This window comes from Onychomys torridus, chromosome 3, assembly GCF_903995425.1.
Source record: "Onychomys torridus chromosome 3, mOncTor1.1, whole genome shotgun sequence".
Lineage (NCBI taxonomy): Eukaryota > Metazoa > Chordata > Mammalia > Rodentia > Cricetidae > Onychomys > Onychomys torridus.
The window spans coordinates 105,252,092-105,273,711 of NC_050445.1; the positions used below are offsets into that span (position 1 = coordinate 105,252,092).

General features: G+C 46.9%; 1 protein-coding gene across 4 annotated transcripts in view; it reads left to right on the forward strand.

The window, feature by feature from the left end:
- Window positions 1-271: 271 nt before the first annotated feature.
- The window catches only part of Tsen2 (tRNA splicing endonuclease subunit 2), a 39,493-nt gene continuing 18,144 nt past the window's right edge, over window positions 272-21,620 (forward strand). For 2 of the 4 annotated variants that reach the window (XR_004944551.1, XM_036182566.1), the window contains exons 1-6: window positions 272-335; window positions 5,332-5,539; window positions 8,097-8,178; window positions 10,903-10,939; window positions 16,961-17,483; window positions 18,613-18,690. Coding sequence is in view for 3 of the 4 variants with exons in the window: in XM_036182566.1 (XP_036038459.1) it covers window positions 5,351-5,539; window positions 8,097-8,178; window positions 10,903-10,939; window positions 16,961-17,483; window positions 18,613-18,690 (909 nt within the window). In the remaining variant the exon portion in view is untranslated. Of the gene's footprint in view, window positions 336-817; window positions 845-5,331; window positions 5,540-8,096; window positions 8,179-10,902; window positions 10,940-16,960; window positions 17,484-18,612; window positions 18,691-21,620 lie in introns of those variants that run through there. The other 2 variants (XM_036182567.1, XM_036182568.1) reach the window with 2 other exon arrangements.

A 21,620-nucleotide genomic window follows, 5' to 3' on the forward strand; every position in this document is an offset into this window, starting at 1 on the left:
TGAGTTCTAGGTAAACCAAAGCTATACTGTGATACTTATGTAACCTCAAGAGGGAAAAAAATGGATTTTCTGAGATTGCTGTGAGGATTAAAGCGGGATATATGACCCTGTAGGAATCCTCTTTAGATTCAGCCGGCAGTGGGGCGTAACGCGCCGTCTGCCATCCTGTGCGCAGGCGCGCCGCGTTAGGAAGCGGCATGTCGGTTCTGCGGCTGCGCGCGCGACTGTTTTGTTTTCTTTTTTTTCTTTTTTTTTTTTTGCGGCTTCACTGCTTGACGGCTGTAGCACCGCCCCCAGGTTGTCCGGGTAACGGCAGGCGCGCGTGGTCACGGAAGGTAAGGCTGACTGGAGGCTGGGAGCGGGAGGCCTGGCGGGAGGCTGTGTCCCCGTGCCCAGCGTGCCCAGCGTGCCCAGCGTGCCCAGCGTGCCCAGCGTGCCCAGCGCCTGGGTGGGGTGGGGGCTGGCTGTCACTCCAGCGCCCTTGGGCACACCGTCCTGCGGACTGCTGAGCACTCCGCTCGGCCTGACAGGTGCCGGCTGCCCCAAAGCCAAGCTGGTCTGCCTTGGCCCTCAGCCCCGCACCTCAGCCCAGGAGCTGTGCCGTGAGGAACGTAGAGGCAAATGAGTTTTCAAAAGATGAGCAGCCCGCCAGGGCTGAGGATGGGGCTCACTTGGCAGCGTGTCTCTGCGCCCAGCACGGGATCAGATCAAGCGTGCTTGGTGCCCGCCTGTAATCCCAACCTGTGTTTAAAGTCATCCTTAAACGCAGTTTGAAGCCAGCCTGGGCTACGTGTGGCCCCGTCTCAAAAACTAAACGAAATAAATAAATGACAAGAGACCACGGGTGAGTTTTGCCATAAGGGAGGCTTGTTTGGCACCTGGTCCGAGAACGCTGGGAAATTAAATGGATCTACCCTTTCCTTTATTGTTTGTGCTGGGATTGACGTTTTGGAGCATCTGAAGGGGGTTAGGCTGAGGCAGAGAGATGGGAGTTTAAAGCTAGCCAAAGCTGCATAGCAACACCAAAAATTTTTAAATGAAAGGTAGGCTAGCACATCAGAGGAAAAATAAAGGACAGGCCTTGCCTTTGATGGACAGAAATACGCTTCGTGGTGCTTTGGTGTCAGGCATGCCTGAGTTTGGAAAGTGAAGAATAACAATCTCTGCAGGTACATTCTGCCTGGAGTCACTTTGCTCACCTGTACAATGGGAATAAGAATGTCAGGGCGGGGACTGTGGCTCCTTCAGTAGAGCGTTTGAGTGAGCCAGGCCTTAGGTTCACGCAAGAAAAAAGCAAGTTACAGCCATTGCATCCGGCCTTCCACAGCCCTCCTTCCTCTCTTTGTTCGTGTGCCTACTTATTGGTTGGTTTTTTGAGACAAGATGTCACTCTTTAGCCCAGGCTGGCCTGGAACTCAGCAATCCTCATGTCTTAGTCTGAGGATTACAGGCATGTACCGCCACATCAAGTCTTTCCTCTTCTGTTCCCTAGTAACAGCTTTGAGCAAGTGGCTGACTTCAGCTTCTTTATGAAATAAGGACAGTTCTCCGGTGTGTGTGTGTGTGTGTGTACATGACCCAGTCAGTATCTGGAACCCTGAACCTGCTTACGATGGTTCCAGGTTTATTTCCATTGCCCATTCACATTGTGGTGTTCTGTTGACATGGCGACAAGAGCATTCCTCTTTTTTTAAAGCTGTGTTTAGTTTATCCGTGTGAGTATTTTGCCTGCATGTATGTTCTGTACATCACTTGCAGGAGCAGACCAGCTGCTTACATCGTAACCGCAGTCAGGAAGCAGTGTGTGGCTCCTGGGCTCGCGTTCACCTTTTTCTGTACTCTAAGACCGCAGCCCATGGGATGGTGCCATCCACATTTAGGGTTGGGCTCATCTAATGTAGACGTGCCCAGAGGTTTGCCTCTTCAGTAGTGTCTCTCAGGTTGACAGTCATCATATCTAGTTACAGTGCTCTCAGGAGAACAGCCCTTCAGCTCCCTTACCATGCAGTAGCCGTGGTCATAAATGCTGTTCAGTATTATGCATGTCATGCACGATAATGCTCAGCTATGTTTCACTGAGAGGCCCAAGTACTTAACTTATTTGGTGTGTTCCTGTCTGGAACACTCAGTTCTAAGAAGGTACATCCTGATGATTGCTTTCATATACATGCACATATGTATCTTGCATGTATGTGTGTGCACATTAACATGCAATACTTGTTTGGCTTCCTGAGGAAGCCAGAAGAATGTATCTGATCCCCTGTAAGCTACCATGTGCATACTGGGAATTGAACCCAGGTCTTCTGGAAGAGCACCCAATGCTTTTAACTACTAAGCACCTCTCCATCCCCATGCATGGGTATCTGTCATTCACTTGGTCTGTTTCCCTGTTCTTATTGAAGTTCCTGGCTTCATGAGAAGTTCCATGAAGCAGTCATCACATCTTGACCAAGACTTGTCATTTCTATTATTATTGTGGTTGTTGTTGTTGTTGTTGTTGTTATTATTATTATTATTATTATTATTATCATTATTATTTTGCCGGTGTTTGCCTGCCTGCATGTCTTGTCTGTGCACCACAGAGGCTAGAAGAGGGCATTAGGTCCTTGGGATTGGAGTTACAGATGGGCATGAGCTGCCATGTGAGTCCTGAGGATGGAACCTGAATCCTCTGAAAGAGCAGCCAGTGTTCCTGCCAGGTCATTTTCTCTTTAATGGTCATGAAATGTTAAAGCCACCCACCTCCTCAGGCTCAACTCTCCATTGCCTAATGGATGCTGGTTTGAGGGCAAGGGCACCCAGATCATCGTATTTTTGTCTTTTGTGAGGGGTTATGTGTATGACCTTTCAGTTCCATGTAACTTCTCAGTTTAACTCATGTGCAGACCTCACCCTAGACAGATGCAGGTTCGAATCCCCTGCCCACCCAGTGACAGCATCTGTCAATTGGAGTGTACACATTTGCACGGACTCTGGCTCAGCAATACTTCCTGTTGTTAGCTGTTGCCTGGCAGCAGCCCTGTGTTACATATATCCAGCTTGCTTTCATGTGTGTCCATGCTTGTTTTGTCTCCTTAGGTCAGTGTGAGGTCTTGACTTCAGCTTCCTTGGCTCCTGGCATCTCGCTCAGACCTAGTCCATAGTGAACAGACGCAGCCTGTGCCTGAGCAGGACCCAGGGAGAGAGCCTGGGCTCTGGACTCCAGAACCCTGTGGTTATCAGTGCCATCACTCACAGGGCCCTTTTCAGGCCCCACTGACCCGAATGTTGCCTTTGCTGTGAAATGGCATTGCTGGCACTCACTTCATAACCGTTATCCCCAGTGTATGGGCAGTGCCAGGTCCTGTTCCAAGCACTCTTGGTTTTTGGGTTTTTGGGGTTTTTTGTTTTGTTTTGTTGTTTGTTTGGTTTGGGGTTTTTTTGTTGTTGTTGTTGTTGTTATTTTAGTTTTTTTTTGAGACAGGGTTTCTCTGTGTAGTTTTAGTGCCTGTCCTGGATCTCGCTCTGTAGACCAGGCTGGCCTTGAACTCACAGAGATCTACCTGGCTCTGCCTCCTGAGTGCTGGAATTAAAGGCGTGTGCCACCACCTCCCAGTGATCTGTTCCAAGCACTCTTATAGTTGGCATTTTCTTTGGGCCACCAACCAGCTTCAAATAAAGACACAGAGACTTATTAATTTTGAATGCTCAGCCTTAGCTTAGGCTTGTCCCACTAGCTCTTTTAACTTAAGTTAACCTGTTTCTATTTATCTACATCTTTGCCTTGGGGCTTTTTACCTTTCTTTCATTCCATATGTCCTACTTTCCTGCTTCCTCTGTGTCTGTCTCTCTGATCCCTGGCATCTCCTTTTCTTTCTCCTTGAGCCTAAATTCCTCCCCCTGTGTACTCCCCCTGCCCAGAAGTTCCACCTGTACCTCCTCCTTTGCTATTGGCTCCTCAGCTTTTTATTAGACCAATCAGGTGCCTTAGGCAGGCAAGGTAAAACAGCAACACATCTTTTCATAGTTAAACAAATATTCCACAACACACTCTGTGAGCCTTGGCTGTGAGAGGCTGGTTTTCGCCCCCTCTATAGATGACCTAAAGCCCAGAGAGGCCGGGGGACTTTTGCCCAAGGTTTCACAAAACTAAGAGGCAGCAGCTTCCCGATTTCAGTGTGTGCAGAAGCTAGCATGCAAAGTATATTACAGCACAGCCAGTCTGGCTCAGTGTCTCCGCACACACCCACTGGCATTTGGTGGAACATAATTGGCCCTTAATGACAGTGACCCTTATTTCCTTTTAAAGGTGGGAGCCAGGCATGGTGACTCTCACCTCAAATCCCAGCACTTGGGAAGTAGAAGCAGGTGGACTGGGAGTTCATGGTCATCCTCACCTACGTGGTGAGTTCAAGGTCAGCTTGGACTACAGAGACCTTTTCTCAAGTAAGCAAACAAAAAATAAGCAGAAAACCCTGAGCACAGACAGCCCTGGGGCTTATGATGTCTCTTAAGGTCGGTCTTTGGAAGATGGACTGTCTCTAGATTCACTCTACTGAGGACACGATCTTGCTTGGTTTTATCTTTACATCCCCAGGACCTCTGATTAGCAGTTCCCTGGGAGGCTCTGAATGCCTCTTGATCACAAAAAGAGAAGTACTTTGTTATAACATGAATAGCTAAACGGTCTTATTAATTAAAAAAAGAAAACCTGAAGCCAGATATTGGGATGAAAGCTGAGAGATCAGAGGAATAGGACAAGCCACAGCCAACCTCATCTCACCAACCTGCAGAGAGAGCTACTTCCTGTCTACTCACACCTATATACCTTTCTGTGCCTTGCCATCTCACTTCCTCTCTCCACCCAGCTCTGTCACTTCCTGTCTCTATAGACCTCCAGACCTCTATGGTTAACTAGTGCTGGGATTAAAGGCTCTGTTCCCAGTATGGCCTTGAACTCACAGAGATCCAGATGAATCTCTGCCTCCTAAATGCTGGGATTAAAGGCATGTGCTACCACTGCCTGACCTTTATATTTAATATAGTGGCTGGCTTTTTCCTTTGATCCCCAGGCACAAATAAAATGTCACCACACTTTGTCCTTAAAGGCAGGAATTCTCAGGGTGTGAGGTTAGTCCTTGGTGCTGCCAGCTTCAGTGAAGATGATTCTTGGAGGTCTCAGGCTCTGGGATACCCCTGGTGACTGGTCTGTCCCATCATGTCCTATCACATCTTCTTGGCCATTGTTTTATAAACACTCTGCCTTCCCCCAGAGACCACATAAACCCGGTTCTAAGTGTCCTGGCTCTGTTGGTCCATGGTTACTGACTGGTCCTCCTCCTCTGTCTCTAGAGGCTGTTACCCTTAAAGAATGGCAGAGGCAGTCTTCCGTGCCCCGAAGAGGAAAAGAAGAGTATATGAGAGTTATGAGTCACCACTGCCCATCCCCTTTGGTAAGGACCAAGGTCCCAGGAAGGAATTCCGAATATTCCGAGCCGAAATGATTAGCAACAATGTGGTAGTCAGGGGCGTGGAGGACATGGAGCAGCTATATGGAAAGGTAAGACCTGGAAACTGGTGACACCTTGAGCAGCCTCCCACCCTTGACTGTGAGGCTGAGAACTAGACACACCCAGCCACAAACCTACATTCCAAGGGTGAAGCCACATATGTTAAAGACAGACAAGTAATTTACAGAATGTAATGGATAAAAACTAAAGATCACCCCCACTGACTTCTGTCCCTTCCCGGTGGCACAGGGCCCAGCTCATGGGCAGAGCCAGGGCCTGTGGAAAGTTCCCAAAGGCCTCTGCTCTCTTTCCGTTCTGGGAACTTCTCAGATGAGAACAGCTTCTAGTTCTGGCAGGTATGGGCTTCAAATGAGACGGGTGACTTGCTCCCTACCACCCTCTCCCACTCCACTCTCCATATTTGTTATTGCTGGGGCATTTTAAAAAGCAGCACGATGGACAGATGGTTCAGCAGTTAAGAGCATTGATTTCTCTTCCAGAAGCCCTAGATCTAATTCCCAGCACCAGTATGGCAGCTTACAACTGTCTGATTCCAGTTCCAGATGATCCAGTGCCTTCTCCTGGCCTCTGAAGGCACCAGGCACACATGCAGTATATAGATATACATCTAGGCAAAACACTCATACACATGAAATTTAAAGGTTTTTTGTTTTGGTTTTTTGGTTTTTCAAGACAGGGTTTCCTTTGGAGCCTGTCCTGGAACTCATTCTGTAGACCAGGCTGGTCTCAAATTCACAGAGATCCACCTGCCTCTGCCTCCTGAGTGCTGGGATTAAAGACATGTGCCACCACCACCCACAGAAATGGATCTTTTTTGTTTGTGTTGGGGTTTTTTGTTTCTTTGGTTGGTTTGGTTTTGGGCTTTTTTTGTTTAGTTTTTGGTTTGGGCTTTTGTTTTTCCAGACAGAGTTTCTCTCTATAGCCCTGGCCATCCTGGAACTTGCTGCATAGACCAGACTGGCCCCTGAACTCACAGAGATCTGCTTGCCTCTGCCTCCCTAGTGCTGGGATTAAATGTGTGTACCGCCACTGCCTAGCAAAAATAATTTTTTAAACACGGAGGCTTATTATAAATGCTTGACTAATGGGTCAAGCTTATTACTAACTAGCTCTTACGTTTAAATTAACCCATTTCTATTAAGGTCTATTAACATGGCCATGGCTTTACCAGTCCTCTAGAATCTTGCTTCTTGGGCAGCTGGCTCTCATCTCTCTCAACTCCACCCCTCTTCCTCTGAGTCCTCTGTTTTTTTGTTCCACCTGACCTTATCCTGCCTTGCCATAGGCCAAAACAGCTTTATTATCAACCAATGAGAGCAGTACATATTCAGTGTACAGAAGGATCATCCCACTGCAGCTTATAGCCAAGAAGTTCACCCCTCCAAAGCAGACCTTTAATTCAGTGACATCATGAGTCCATAGAGTGGTTCCGTATCACCACAATCCAGTGTAAGTGTTTGTGTGTTTGGTTTGGTGCTGGGGATTAGGCCAAGGGCCTTGTGTTCCACCTCTGAGCTGTACCTGCCATCCCCACTGAAGTTGCTCATACCTGTGACACCGAACCCTGCTTCCACTCCCAGCTCAGGACAGCTGCCATATGGGCATCCTGCCTCCCTACCTTCTCTAGAAAGCTTGCAGTAAGGTCTGTGGGGCCCTGGTGCAATAAGGCCTCATTGGCTCCTGTCTGCCTACAGCTCACTGCTGAGGCCTTTGTTCACAGTGTGCAAGGTGAAATGAGGCTTTACATATGCTGACATTTTAATCATCTTTTTATTACTTGATTTTTTTTCTGCTTATCTATAGTCAAAAGCAGGGAAAGGAGGCCGGGCGGCAGTGACATGCGCCTTTAATCCCAGCATTTGGGAGGCAGAGCCAGGCGAATCTCTGTGAGTTCAAGGCCAGCCTGGTCTACAGAGCGAGATCCAGGACAGGTACCAAAACCACATAAAGAAACCCTGTCTCAAAAAACCAAAAGAAAAAAAAGGGCAGGGAAAGTATGTATTTTGGGGAAAAATCATCAGGAAAGAGAGGGGTGCTTCCAGTCCAGAGTAGGAAGGAATCCAAGAGGCCTTTGTCTGCAATGGGCATAGCTCCCACTCCCACACACAATGCACTCCTAAGCCACGTGAGAAGAAGCTGCCCCTGCTGCCTTCTGGTGCCTTCAGGATGCCAGACGCAAGCTAAAGTGATTCCTCATGAGATAGGCGAGCTAGTACTAAAGCTGTAGGCTTAGAGATGATCCATGAATAAAGTACATGAGGTCCTAAGTTCAGACCCCAGTTCCCATGAGAAATACTCAACATGATGGCATGCAGACATGTGCACACATGCACCTGCTTTCCCATCTGTGCATACATGTGCCTGCACACCCATCTGTGCACGCATGCACCTGCACACCCATCTGTGCACGCATGCACTGGCACTTGCCCATGTATACTCATATACATGAACACCTACATATACCACAGAGGTGGGAATGTGTGATCATTAGAGTCAGGGAAACACGAGGCTGTTGAATAGTTGTCTTCGGCCGCAGCTGCAAACCTAACAGCTGAGCATCAATTGACCATGTTTTCTTCTTGGAAGGGCTACTTTGGAAAAGGCGTTCTTTCAAGAAGCCGTCCGAACTTCACAATCTCCAATCCCAAGCTGGCTGCCAGATGGAAAGGTAAGCCATGCAGCTTTCCTTTGGTGCTTACATATCCTGGTGAGATGGTAAGTTCTGGAAAAGAGGCACACCAACAGTGTTCCTACCTGGAAGAGGCCTACAAGAACTTGGATCAAACAGTTCTTTGTTTTGTTTGAGTTTGACCTTTTTTCTTAAGAATGTCTCAGCCAGGGTGATGGTGGCACACGCCTTTAATCCCAGCAGTCGGGAGGCAGAGGCAGGTGGATCTCCATGAGTTTGAGGCCAGCCTGGTCTACAGAGCGAGTTCCAGGACAGCACAGGACACACAGCAAAACCCTGTCTCAAAAAAGAAAAGAAAAAAAGGTCTCACTACTTAGCCCAGGCTGGCCTTGAACTCAGGATCTCCCATGTGCCAGCAGACCAGGCCAAAAAAAAATCCTCATGGTTTTGGAAATGACCTTCTTGGAATGGTCAGAAGTCTTACTCACACATCTCACACATACAAGGCCCTGATTTCAATCCTTTGCACCTCAAAAGACAGGGGAAAATATTATTCTTGCTTTTATGTTACACCCTGCTAGGGCAGGATGCTGTGTGTATGGATATGCTGCCTGCCTGTGTTACTGTCAAAATGAGCTTGGTGTTTTATTTGCAGAGGTAAACTTTACAATAGCTATGGCAGTGTTAAACATACTATGGGGCTGGTGGTGAGATGGCAAGCACAAGGCCCTGGGTTCGGTCCTCAGCTCTGAAACAAAAAAAAAAAAAAGAGTAAGACCAAGCATGGGCATGTAGTTCTGTAATCCTAGTACTTGGGAGGCTAAGAGGAGGCTTGTGAACTGAGCAGCCTGGGCTACCTGCTAATGGACCCTACCTAAGTAAATAAATACTGGAGTGAGAGCATAAGCCAGGCATGGTGACACACACTGAAATCGTAGCAGTTGAGGCACTGAGACAGGAGGATTGTTGTGATTTTGAGGCTACTGTGTTACAAAGCAAGACCCTGTCGCTCAGAGGTACAGGATTTGCCTAGTATGTGAGCATCCTGGATTCTGACCCCACCACACAGCAAAGGGGTGTGGTGTGGTGGGGCCCAGGATCCAGGCCAGACTGTGCAGCTCTGCCTTGGAAAGCTCATCAATACAATGTGTGCTTACAAAATTTACATATTTCAAAGTAATCCTTCTTTTGTGAAAATATTAGGGGATGGAAAGATGGCTCAGCCGTTAAGAACACTTATTGTTTTTGCCAGGACCCAGCTTTGGCTCCCCACTCACAACTGTCTGAACTCCCACTCTAGGGACTGAGACTTCCTCTGCTAGTCTGCAGTTGCCCACACACTCACGCACACAGTGCACATAAATACGAATTATGAAGTCTTAAAGCCAGTCACAGCGCTGCACACCTTTACTCCCAGCACTCTGGAGGCAGAGGCAGGCTGAACTCTGAGTTCAAGGCCAGCCAGGGCTGCATAAGGTGACCCTGTCTTTAGATAGAGAGATAGATAGATAGATAGATAGATAGATAGATAGATAGATAGATAAATGTCTTTTTCCTTTTTTTTTTTGTTTTGTTGTTGTTGTTGTTTCAAGCAGGTTTTCTCTATATAATGGCTCTGGCTGTCCTGGAACTCAGGCTAACCTCAGACTCACAGAGATCCTCCTGCCTCCACCTTCCAAGTACTGGGTTTAAAGGTGTGTGCCACCACCACCCAGCAGTCTTTTATTTTAATCAATGGGTTAGGTTTAGCCAGTTATTTATGTAACCACCCTGGCAGTAGCTGTCTTAGAGAACACTCTCCTGCTGTTCAGCCCTCATGGAAGAGACTTTGTCCATTTTCCCCTGTCAGAATGCCTCCTATCCATAAACTGCCCCAGAATCCATCTGTCCTTCTCAGTAGACTTGTTGCCTCCCTTAGGCATCAATTAAACATCCTCCATCAAGCCTCCTTAGCCTGCAGATGATCTTAGTCAGGATTCTGTTGCTGTGAAGAGACACCGTGACCATGGCAACTCTTATAAAGGAAAGCATTTAAATGAGGCTGGCCTACAGGTCAGAGATTTGGTCCATTGTCATCATGGCAGGAGCATGCAGGCAGACGTGGTGCTGGAGAGGTAGCTGACAGTTCTACATCAGGACCTACAGGCAGCAGGAAGAGAGAGAATCTGCTCTTGGAATGGGCTTTTTGACACCTCAAAGCCAGTGAGTGACACACTTCCTCTGCCACACTTCCTAATCCTTTCAAATAGTGCCACTCCCTAGTGACCACATATTTAAATCTGTGAGCCTACAGGGGCCATTCTCATTGAAACCACCACAGTGCTGATTTGAGAAGGGAGATGGCTGAGGGGGCCTAGGCCTGAAAGCTAGACTACTGAGTGACCTGAACGCTTTAGAAGAAAGGACTTGTCCTCCCCGGCACCAACAGTAGAACTGGAGCCCCCAGCCCCATGCCCCAAACCCCACCACCATCAAGGGTCCCTCTAGCCCTTCCTGCTGAGATCACGCACAGGGCCCAAGCACTCCAACGGAAGAACTGCCCCCTTACATATCTGTGCTTCTGAGCTGGGGCTGAGACTCTGAAGGCCCATCTGAGCCAGCAGAAGGATGTGGGTGCAGGGGAGGGCTGCAGTCAGAACTGTGGCCAATTCATGTCACCATCCAGCTGTGTGACTGGATCTTGAAGTTACCTGTCTCTTTTAGTGGGTCTTGTTCCCTCTAAGGAAGTCTGTCTGGAACTAATAGAACGTCTTTCTGTTCCAGGTGTGCAGACAGACATGCCTATAATCACCTCAGAGAAGTAAGTGAGAGCGACCTTGGCTTTGGTGTAGCTGTGTCTTCTCAGGTCTGGTGTTAGATAGTCTGTGATGATGCAACCTTGTACCTTTGTTTTCTCCTGATAGGAGATTAATACTTGGAAACTGAGTCTGAACTTAATGTGGCTCAAATCCCATCTGAAATGTGCTGCTTGTTCAGGTCACTCTCCCAAAACACCAACCGCTGTCGTGTCGAGAATGTGTTCTGAAGTCCTGAGATGCTGGGATTCAGGTTCTGATCGGGCATCCAGCCCATGTGGGCAGATGGTCCTGCCCTCTTGCTTGCTCTACACACTGTAATGCCAGAGGGTTTCACAGAAGTCCCTGTCAACCCCTCTTTGACATTCTGGAAGCATTTCCCCTGACTCCACAGACACCTGTATCATGTCCAGCTAGTCCCAACATACCCTTTGTCCTGCCGGTGCATCACCTCTCCTAGAATTTCTCCCTACCACAGTCCTCTCTACTGCCCCAGATACTGGGCCTATGGCTCTTTTCTCTGTGCCATCTCTCACATGCTTGGGTTCGGAGTCAGTTCCAGGATATCAAGGCCAGACCTGGCATCTCTGTAGCCTGGTCCCTTGATAAGACTAAGACTAGGCCTGTAATCTCAACACTGAGACAGTAGGATTGCTATGAGTACAAGGCCAGATTGGTCTACATAGTGAGTTCCAGTCTAGCCTGGGCTACAGCATAAGCCCCGTGTCTTGGTCAGGGTTACTATTACTGTGATGAAACACCATGACCAAGAAAGAGTTTATTTGGCTTACACTTCCACAGCACTGTTCATCATAGAAAGAAGTCAGGACAGGAACTCAAACAGGGCAGGAACCTGGAGGCAGGAGCTGATGCAGAGGCTGTGGAAGGGTGCTGCTTGCTGGCCTGCTCCTCCTGGCTTGCTCAGTATGTTTTCTTGTAGAACCCAGGAATGGCACTACTGAAAATGGACTGGGCACTCCCCCATCAATCACTAATTAAGAAAATGCCCTACAGGCTTGTCAACAGCCCAGTCTTATGGAGGCATTTTCTTAATTGAGGTTCCTCCTCTCAGATGACTTTAGCTTGTGTCAAGTTGACATAAAACTAGCCAGCACACCTTTCTCACAAAACAAAACAGAGGTCCGTTCATCCCAACCCTCATTCTCTCTGTCAGGAGCAATTGTGGGCCATGATGCAAATACAGCAGATAGCAATTGACAATTCATATGTCAACCCACCAGATAGATAATTCTCTGAGGAGGAACCCTGTCAATCAAGGTTTATGGACCACAGACTCTGCAAAACAGATTGCTTCTGTAATTCTGTCTGTAATTTCTCATGTGCAAAACCAGCTCTGGAATCTCCCCATTACCACGCATTTTCATGCTATGTGTACATGCAATCCCATGATTATATCTCAATCTTATGGGCACATATTCTGTGGATGGCCAAGAAGATGACTTCCCATTAAGCTGTATAGTTTTGATGAACTGAAATATGCTAAGACATGTGTCATAACTACATCTATTGTTCCATAGGGACTGTAAGACCCTTGGAAGCCTGCTTTGTTTCTTTAACTCAGACTAACAGAAAACAACAATTTCTCCCCAGTCTATGACAAACTTCAGACAGTTAGCTCATTCATAACCTTAGAGCAATTTCAAACTAAACTAAATACCTCATACGATTAACCTCCACAAAATACACAAGGACAAATTCTCAGAGGTTTCATTATAGAACCAAGGTTAGTAACACAAAGCAACCTAATATACTTTGCCAATTCTTTGCTTGCTAAGTCTGGCTGATGAAGAACTGACTCTGTGCAGATCTCTCTGCAGCTTGTCTCACTGAGTGTTTCCTCAGCTCTGGTGTTTCCTTCAGCTGCCGGCCCAAAGGACCACAGACTCAGTGACGCAAAACAACAGAAGTGAATCTTCAGTCCTAGAAGCCAAAAGACCAAAATGCAGGTTTTGACAGGGCTCCCTCCCTCTGGAGGGCAAGGGAAGACATTTCCTGCCAATCTCAGCTTCTGGTGGTGCTTGCAGGCCTTGGTGTTCTTAGCCAGTCCCTGCCTCCAGCAGTGTGTGTGTGTGTGTGTGTGTGTGTGTCTGTCTGTCTGTCTGTCTGTCTGTCTGTGTATCTGTATATCTGTGTGTGTCTCCCTGTCCATCCGTCCTTCCTTGTCTGTCTGTGTTTCCTCCAGTCAGGATGACCTCATCTTAAATTCAAACAATACACTATGGAAGAGCTTTCCCATGACTAAGTGGGCTCAGCTCCAGAGTGAGAGGAATTGACACATGAGAACAATAAAGCAACTGTTTATGGCAGTGATGCTAGAGTATGTTGTGTGAGAGGTGCTGGGCACATGATAGACCTCTCTTGTCTCCTAAGTCCATGAAGACCCCTCGATCCTCCTGATATCCATGTTCTGCAGGTGAGGAACTGAACCATGGGAAGTTAAGTCCCTCCCTGGAGGTCAGAGTTGGGCCTTCCAGAGCTGGCTCTGGAATGGCCCAGATAATAAATGGGCACAGTTGACCAGGTAGAGGAGGGGGTCTGGCCAGTGGAAGAGGCATGTTCAGAGCCTGGGAACCTGAGAGGTGTGGAGGTCTTGCAGCCGTGAGTGGGCTTGCTTCCGGTCCTGGCTGCTCCTCCCCCTGCCCTCTCCCTTCGCCCCCTGGCACCTGCTCTGTTCTTCTCCAGGACTTGGCTTTTTTAAGGTATTTCCAGTCAGCAGGAGGACACCACTCTGGGACCCACATGCCACACACCTAGGCTATTTGCTGTCTTGCGCTTTCCTCTCTGGTCTTAACTTGAGAATTCTTCTGCACAACCCTATGACCACTCTTGTTGAAGTATTAGGTCATCGGAGATACTACAAGGCAGGAATGCAGTGGCTGTGGCATGTGACAGAAGAGAGGAGAGGTGGAGGGGCCAGTGGGTTAGCTCAGACTCAGAAGACTCAGGCCCAGGGCATGTGTAGGTTTGAATACAACGTGTGTGTGCAGAGACAAATTGACTTGTGTTTTACACTACCCCTGAAGCCCTCATAGTAAGAAAGCAAGTGTATAACTTCTTGGGCACATCTGCGTTGCACACTTCACACACATCTCCTCAGTTCATCCTTGCCACAACCCCCTGATGGGCACATTATGTGGTTGAGTCCCTGAGCCTAAGAAAGGAGAGTCACACAGCAAATACAAGACTGTGTGGAGCAAGAGCCTGACTTCACATCTCCCTGCCCAGGCCACTGTATGGGGTGGAGTAAATCCCTATGTGCTTGCTTATTCTGGATCTGTGCAAGGAGAGAGGTGGCTGAACCTTCAATTAAGTGGCTCTTTCAATGTGTTTTTGGTTTTAGGATTTCACTTTCTTTTCTATGCTTTTTCTTTTTGTAGTATTTATTTATTTATTTATTATGTATACAGTGTTCTGCCTGCATCCCTGCAGGCTGGAGAAGGGCACCAGATTTCATTACAGATGGTTGTGAGCCACCATGTGGTTGATAGGAATTGAACTCAGCACCTCTGGAAGAACAGCCAGTGCTCTTAACCTCTGAGCTATCTCTCCAGCCCCTGCTTTTGATTTTTTTTCATGCTTGAGATCTTACCTTGAAGCCTAGGCTGGCCTTGAACTTCAGTCCTCCTGCCTCAGCCTCCTATCTTCTGGCATAACATACTTACACCACTGTGACTAAGTCACATTTTTAAATCAGAGGATCTGCAATTGCTAACACAAAAAGACTTGTAGATCTTCCTGCATTTCTGTTGCATGTACTGGTCACTGGGCCACCATGTCCCCTGATGATAAAAGGTTGTATGTCACAAGATCTCTGTGAGCCAGTAGGACTAGATCCCCAATTTTGTGGGGAAGGAAATGAAAACAGAAACTAAGTAATCTACACAGTAGTAAATGATGGAGTTCAGGCTAAACCCCAAACATGTGATAACAGATTCTCCACATTTTATACTGTTCTACTACAGGTTTCAGAGTAGCCGTGCAATGTTTCAGTCTTTAAATCTAAGATTCAGCCAGGCCTGGTGACACAGGCCTGTAATACCAGCTACTCAAGAAACTGAGGCAGAAGAATTGGCAAGTTCAAGTCTAGCCTGGGCAGAGAGACCCTGCCTCAAAAAAAAGAAGGGGGGCGGTGGAGGGTGACACCCATGGTCGAGTGCTTGCCCTTGCTTGTGGCCCTAGGTCTAATCCCTAGAACAGCAAATGAATGAGTCAAAGATTCAGCCCCAGTGAACAGGGATAGATTCTCATCTGTGTGTAGGAAAACCAGTGTGAACAGCTTGGGGTTCTGATGAGCCAAGGGGAAGCAAACTCCAGTCTTTCTGGGTGCAAAAGCCAGTTTGCCTACTGGATTGTATGAGACATGACAGTTTGTGCACCCTGATATATCCAGGCATCGAATGAAATTACACGTGTCTTCTTGGGCGTGGGCAGAGCTACAGGAGGTGGCTGCTGAGGTCAGCCTTCTGCTGGTTTTGGTTTGCAACAGGTTCTGATTCACAGGAACACATCCCAGCAGTGACCTGACACAGCCCTGTTGACTTCACCATGGTCTTTAATCCTTGGCAAGTACTCAGCTCTTTGAGAGTAGAAATGTTACTGAGTGTTACTGAATAGAGTGTTACTATATGCTAAAGATTACTATGGGGAATTTATTTCAGAGTGTGTGTGTGTGTGTGTGTGTGTGTGTTGACTAATCTTGATGTCAGCTTGACACACATGGGAAGAGGAAACCTCAGCTGATTGCCTCTGTCTGATTGGTCTACAGAGCATTTTCTCCACTGCTAATTGGTGGAGGAGGGCCTAGACCACTGTGGGCAGTACCATCCCTAGGCAGGTGGGCCTGGGCTGTATAAGAAGCTAGCTGACCATGAGCTAGAGAGTGAGCTAGTGAACAAAGTTCCTCCAAGGCCTTTGCTTCCTTCCCTGCCTCTGGGTCCTACCTGGAGCTCCTGCCTGGCTTCCCTTTATGGTGTCTGTAGCTCTAAGGTGAAATAAACCCTTTCCTCCCCAAGTTGCTTTTGGTCATCACAACAGAAAGCAAACTTGAACTGTATATAGGGCAAATCATTTCTTTCCATATCCAGTGATCTTCTTGGGTACTATGAAAACTATTGATTAAAATTTACCCTTCAATACTAAATGAAGGGTCTTCTATTGTGAAAAGAGTATCTGTAGAGAGCAGTGTGGTAACCAAGATTAAAATAAGACAAAATGGATCCCAAAAAGGTGATATTTTCTCTGCCTTATTTACTAGCGTCTCTTGGTTTTAAATTACATAAGTTTTCACACTTTGTTAAGTGGGGATTACTTTTGTCTAAGTAAGCAAATTATATCAAAGGCCATTGACGCATGTGTTGCATAAATCTTAACAGGTCTTATTAATAAAAACAATCCCAGGGCCAAGTATTGGGGTGAATGCTGGAAGATCAGAGAAGCAGAACAAGCCACAGCTTTCTCACTTCACCAATTCCTCAGCTAATCCTGTTTCCTCAGACTGGATGCTTCTGTGTCCTCATCCTAATGAATCTAAACTGAACTGCTCCTAAAAGCCTAAAAGCTTAACCAGGCCTAGTTCCTGGTCTTCATGCCTTATATACCTTTATATGGCTTCCAGCCATCCTTCCTGGGTTTAAAGGCTTGTGTCACTATGCCTGTCTTTCCAGTGTGGCCTTGAACTCACAGAGATCCAGACAGATTTCTGCCTCTGGAATGCTAGGATTAAAGGCGTGTGTGCCACTATTTTCTGGCCTCTATATCTAATGGATGTTCTGTTCTCTGACCTCAGATAAGTTTATTAGGGTGCACAATATTTTGAGGAATACAGTATCACCACACGCATGCTTGTTGATTGACAGATGTAGGAGAGTGTGAAGGAGGCAAGCTCTGCTTGTAATCTACCCTTCAGGAAAATTCCACATCTTGGGCCATCTCGTAGGCTTTTTTGGTCATTTTGTTGTCTTGGAGTTGAGACTTGAGTGTGTTGTTGATGGCGTTTCTGTTGACAGGTTTCAGCATCGAGTGGAATGGGCCACGGATTTCATGCGTAGACAGGGCCACGATGAGAGCACTGTGCAAAAGACCCTCACAGACTACATAGAGCCACTTGAGTATCCTTGCAGAAGCGGGAAAGAAGAGGCCCCACGGCATGACCCACTGAATTCTGAGGCCAGCTCCTCCCTGGAAGGCAGAGTGGAAAAGGATGAACTCTTCGTGACCACTGGAGGTGCTGGACAGTCAGATGACCTCCAGGGTCTTAACACACGCTCAAAAGACTGTCTGCAGGAGCGGTCTGGCCATGCCACACTCACTGTGGCTAGTCCATCTAGCCTTAATGGACATGTGATAGAGGACACCACAGTTCTGCCCCAGGTCCCCAGCCACAGGCAGGAAGTCCTCATTCCTCAGGATGGCCTGTGGCCTGAAGACAGCAGCCAGGCAGCAGGAGAGAAGCAGGCTGCTCATGAGTACGTCCTCGTAGAGGAAGAGCTATGTGATGTCCAGGAGGAGGAGGCAGCCCCAGATGAGAAGGTCCGTAGAACAAAGTACCGTACTCCCCTCGTCTGGGCTCCAGTTACAGTCAACCATAGTCTGAGAGCATTGCTGTTTATCTTGGCTTTTTAAAGAGAGAGTCCCCTTCATTGCTGCTCTCTGTAGTGTGTCAGGATCCCTCTTCTTACTGTTAGTCATGGTTGTTAATCTCTCACTAATGCAAACTTCACCGTGACTGGAAGTGGATAGGTAAAGTAGAGCAATGGGGTCAGTGCAGTCCTCACTTGGGGGCATCCACCAGGACTCATGGGGCATGTCCATGGAGAGTCAAAGACTGTCAGTCATTTCTCCAGAGCCACCTGCTGCTGGGCAGGCCTGTGGTCAACACTGGGCCTGTATGATGCTTCTGAGGCCACCACTGAACGCAATAGTTGTGAGGACAGTTTCAACTAAAATTCAAATTTAAGAAAAAAATTTTTAAAGTAAGTTAAAACAAGCAATTCTCTGTATCTTGTTTGGGAGAAGAAACAGTGTAATTGCCTGATCTCAGGCTCTCCTAAGAGAATGAAGATATTGACACCTAAGAACAGATACACAGCTTGTGAGTAGAAGACACTGCATTCAACACTGGAGCGATCACTTCTGCAGGGGCAATCCACAGGATAGTGCTAGCAGAGGAAAATCAGACCATCCTTTGTAACACAAATTGCTAAATGGTCTTATAATAAAAACCCGGAGCCAGATATTGGGGTAAATGCTGAAAGATCAGAGAGACAAAGGAACAAGCCACTGCCACGGCTCACCTCTAGGACTCCTCAGCCTGGAAAAGCTCCAGCCAAAAGGGGCTTCTGCTGAAAGGCTTCAGCCAAAAAGGGTTCCTGTCTCCTCGTGCCTTATATACCTTTCACCACACAGCCATATCACTTCCTTCCTAGTGCTGGGATTAAAGGCATGTGCCACCACTGCCTGGCATCTATGTTTAATCTAGTGGCTTGTTCTGTTCTCTGATCTTCAGGCAGATTTTATTAGGGTACACAATATATTACCACAATCCTTTTCCATGAAGGTTATTTTACTCAACAGCTTGTAGCATTGAATTTATCAAAAAATGTTCGTTTGGGGATTCAGTCTTCATGACAGGTGGTTGATTCTCTTCCTTTCTTTGTAGTTGCTTCAAAGAAAGCGACTGGTGTGCAGAAGAAATCCATACAGAATCTTTGAGTATCTGCAGCTCAGCCTAGAAGAGGTATGTATGCATCTTGCTGTCTCAGCCCTGGGTGAGTCTAGCCCTGTATGCTGTGCACCTGAACCTTCCTTGGAGAGCAGTTCTGTATAGAAGCTAAATATTGAAATTCCTGCCAGGGATGCTGATCCTCTTTCATCGGTTCTGAGAGTGTGTAGGAGCTGGGCTGTAGCTCAGTGAAATCACTAAAATGGTGTGCGAAAGCCCTGGATTCAAATCCTCAGCAAGGAAAGAATAGGAGCTTTGAGCATTTAAGGGGTTTGTATGAGCCCCCCATCACCACTCCCTTTTCCCCCCTCCTCCTTTTTTTTATTTTTTTTTTTAAGATATGTTCTTGCTACATAGCCCAGGCTAGCCTGAATTCACAGCTCTCCTGCCTCAGGTATGCTGGGATTTGGGTGTATATCACCACGTCCAACTTAAGTCCTTTTCTCATCAAGGTTTCAGAATATTATGGAGTTTTTCTATTCTTTGTTTTGAGGCAGGGTGTCGTGGTATAGCTCTGGCTGCCTAAGAACTCATTATATAGATAGCTGGCCTCAAACACACAGATCCCCTAACAGCCTCCTTAAAGATGTGCATCACCATGCCCAGCAAATTTTCATCAGCTTTTTAAAAATTCATCTTTATTAAGATGTAATTAGCATACCAGTTCATTTATTTGAAGTGTGTAACTCAGGCTGAGAATGAAGGTCTTTGACAGAGACCTGCCTGAGATTCACAAAGCCCTGGGTTAGTCCCCAGTACTGAAAAAAACAGAGAGAGAGAGAGAGAGAGAGAGAGAGAGAGAGAGAGAGAGAGAGAAAGAAGAAGAAGAAGAAGAAGAAGAAGAAGAAGAAGAAGAAGAAGAAGAAGAAGAAGAGGAGAGGAGAGGAGAGGAGAGGAGAGGAGAGGAGAGGAGAGGAGAGGAGAGGAGAGGAGAGGAGAGGAGAGGAGAGGAGAGGAGAGGAAGAGAAGAGAAGAAAAATACACACTCCACCTGGTGTGGCCACATGTGCCCATGGTCCCATTTATTTGGAAGGCTGAAGAAGGGTGATCATGTGAGGCCAGAAATTCAAAGCCAGCTTGGATAACATAGACACTTTAAAAAAAAAAAAAAAAAAAGCGGGAGAGAGAACTGAAGTTTTTTAAATTGCAGAACCTCCTGTTTTTAGTACGCCGTGTGAGTCTGATCACGTACTGACTGCTGAGTGAGTTGATTCCAGTCATTTCCTTCTGCAGAATCACTTAGTGTGCTCCCCTCCCTGAATTAGCTGCATTTGGAAGTGTCCTTCTCCAAGGACATCATGCTGCACCTCTGATGTGCTCCTCTAGCTCATGGTCCTCAGTTGAGCCCTCCCTTCCTGCTCCCACTGGCTCTGCACACACAGACTGTCTTTCTGCTGTGGGAGGCAGTGGGCCCTTCCTGGGCTTTTCAGGTAGCTCTGCAGCACCACAGCTCTTGACAGGCAGGTAGGTGTCTGGAGATTCCTCCCACACTGGTCATCTCAGGGCTGTCTGTAACCCTCTGTTCCCTGGTCCCGCTTCTCCCTTCCTCAAAGGCCAGTGATACAACACTGAGTGGGAAGGAGTATTGGGGTATCACCTTATCTTTTATTTTTTCACCTGAGGCTGACAGTTTACCCTGAAATTCAGTAGCCATTGGCCTCCTGTAACTGTTTTAATTTAAATTAATTAAAATTTAAATTAATTAAAAGTTCAAGTTTCTATTATCCAATCCGAGCCTCTTTTTTGTACCAAATAGGCATGTGTGACCTCTGTGCTGGATAAAAGAACATTTTAGTGTCTTGGCCAGGAGAGGCTGAGACAAAATGAAATAAGCCCAGCCTCTCTATTCTTTGTGTTACCTTTCCCTCACCTTGGTATCAGTAGTTGTGATTCCAAGCATGACACTCCATCGATTTGAGTAGCTATAATTCTACCACAGAAATTTGTGATCACTTTTATTACTATTAAAATATTGATCCTAACTCTGAACATACTTCCACCACAACCTTTTTTTTTTTGGTTTTTCAAGACAGGATTTCCCTGTGTAGCTTTGCGTCTTCCCTAGAACTTGCTTTGTAGACCAGGCTGGCCTCAAATGCACAGAGATCTGCCTGGCTCTGCCTCCCGAGTGCAGGGATTAAAGGCGTGTGCCACCACCACCCGGCCCACCACAACCTTTTGAATGATTTTTTACAGAGCTCAGATTTTCCTTCATCCTTATTTAATACCAGCTCCAGTGTGTACTATGTAAGAACTTCCCGGGGTGGGGGTGGGGGGAGCCAGGGCTTTGTCGATGCTGGGCAAGAGTTCTTCCGCTGAGCTACCTCAGTCCAAGAACAAAAGAATTTTAAAGGACAAATGTCATTGTAACTGGTAGTAAAAGACATAAGGTTAGAATAGTTAAAAGTGTAAGGATGGGGCTGGAGAGATGGCTCAGAGGTTAAGAGCACTGGCTGTTCTTCCAGAGGTCCTGAGTTCAATTCCCAGCACCCACATGGTGGCTCTCAACCATCTGTAATGAGATCTGGTGCCCTCTTCTGGCTTGCAGTCATACATGCTGTATACATAATAAATAAATAAATCTTTAAAAAATATGTTTAAGCCGGGCAGTGGTGGCGCACGCCTTTAATCCCAGCACTCGGGAGGCAGAGCCCCTGGGCTACCAAGTGAATTCCAGGAAAAAGGCACAAAGCTACACAGAAAAACCCTGTCTCAAAAAAACAAAAAAAAACAAAAACAAAAAATGTTTTTAAAAAAAAGTGTAAGGATAAGAGATTGGCCCAAAGAGACTAAAACACACCACCGTCTGTAGCTGGGATTTCAGTGTTCAGTAAAAATCTCATTTCCTATCAGTGAGGAAAAGACAGTGGACAGTTCATTAACCATGAGGAAAGAGACAGTAATCCTGCCTCCTAGTGTGTGCTAAATACAGTTCAGGGCCGTTA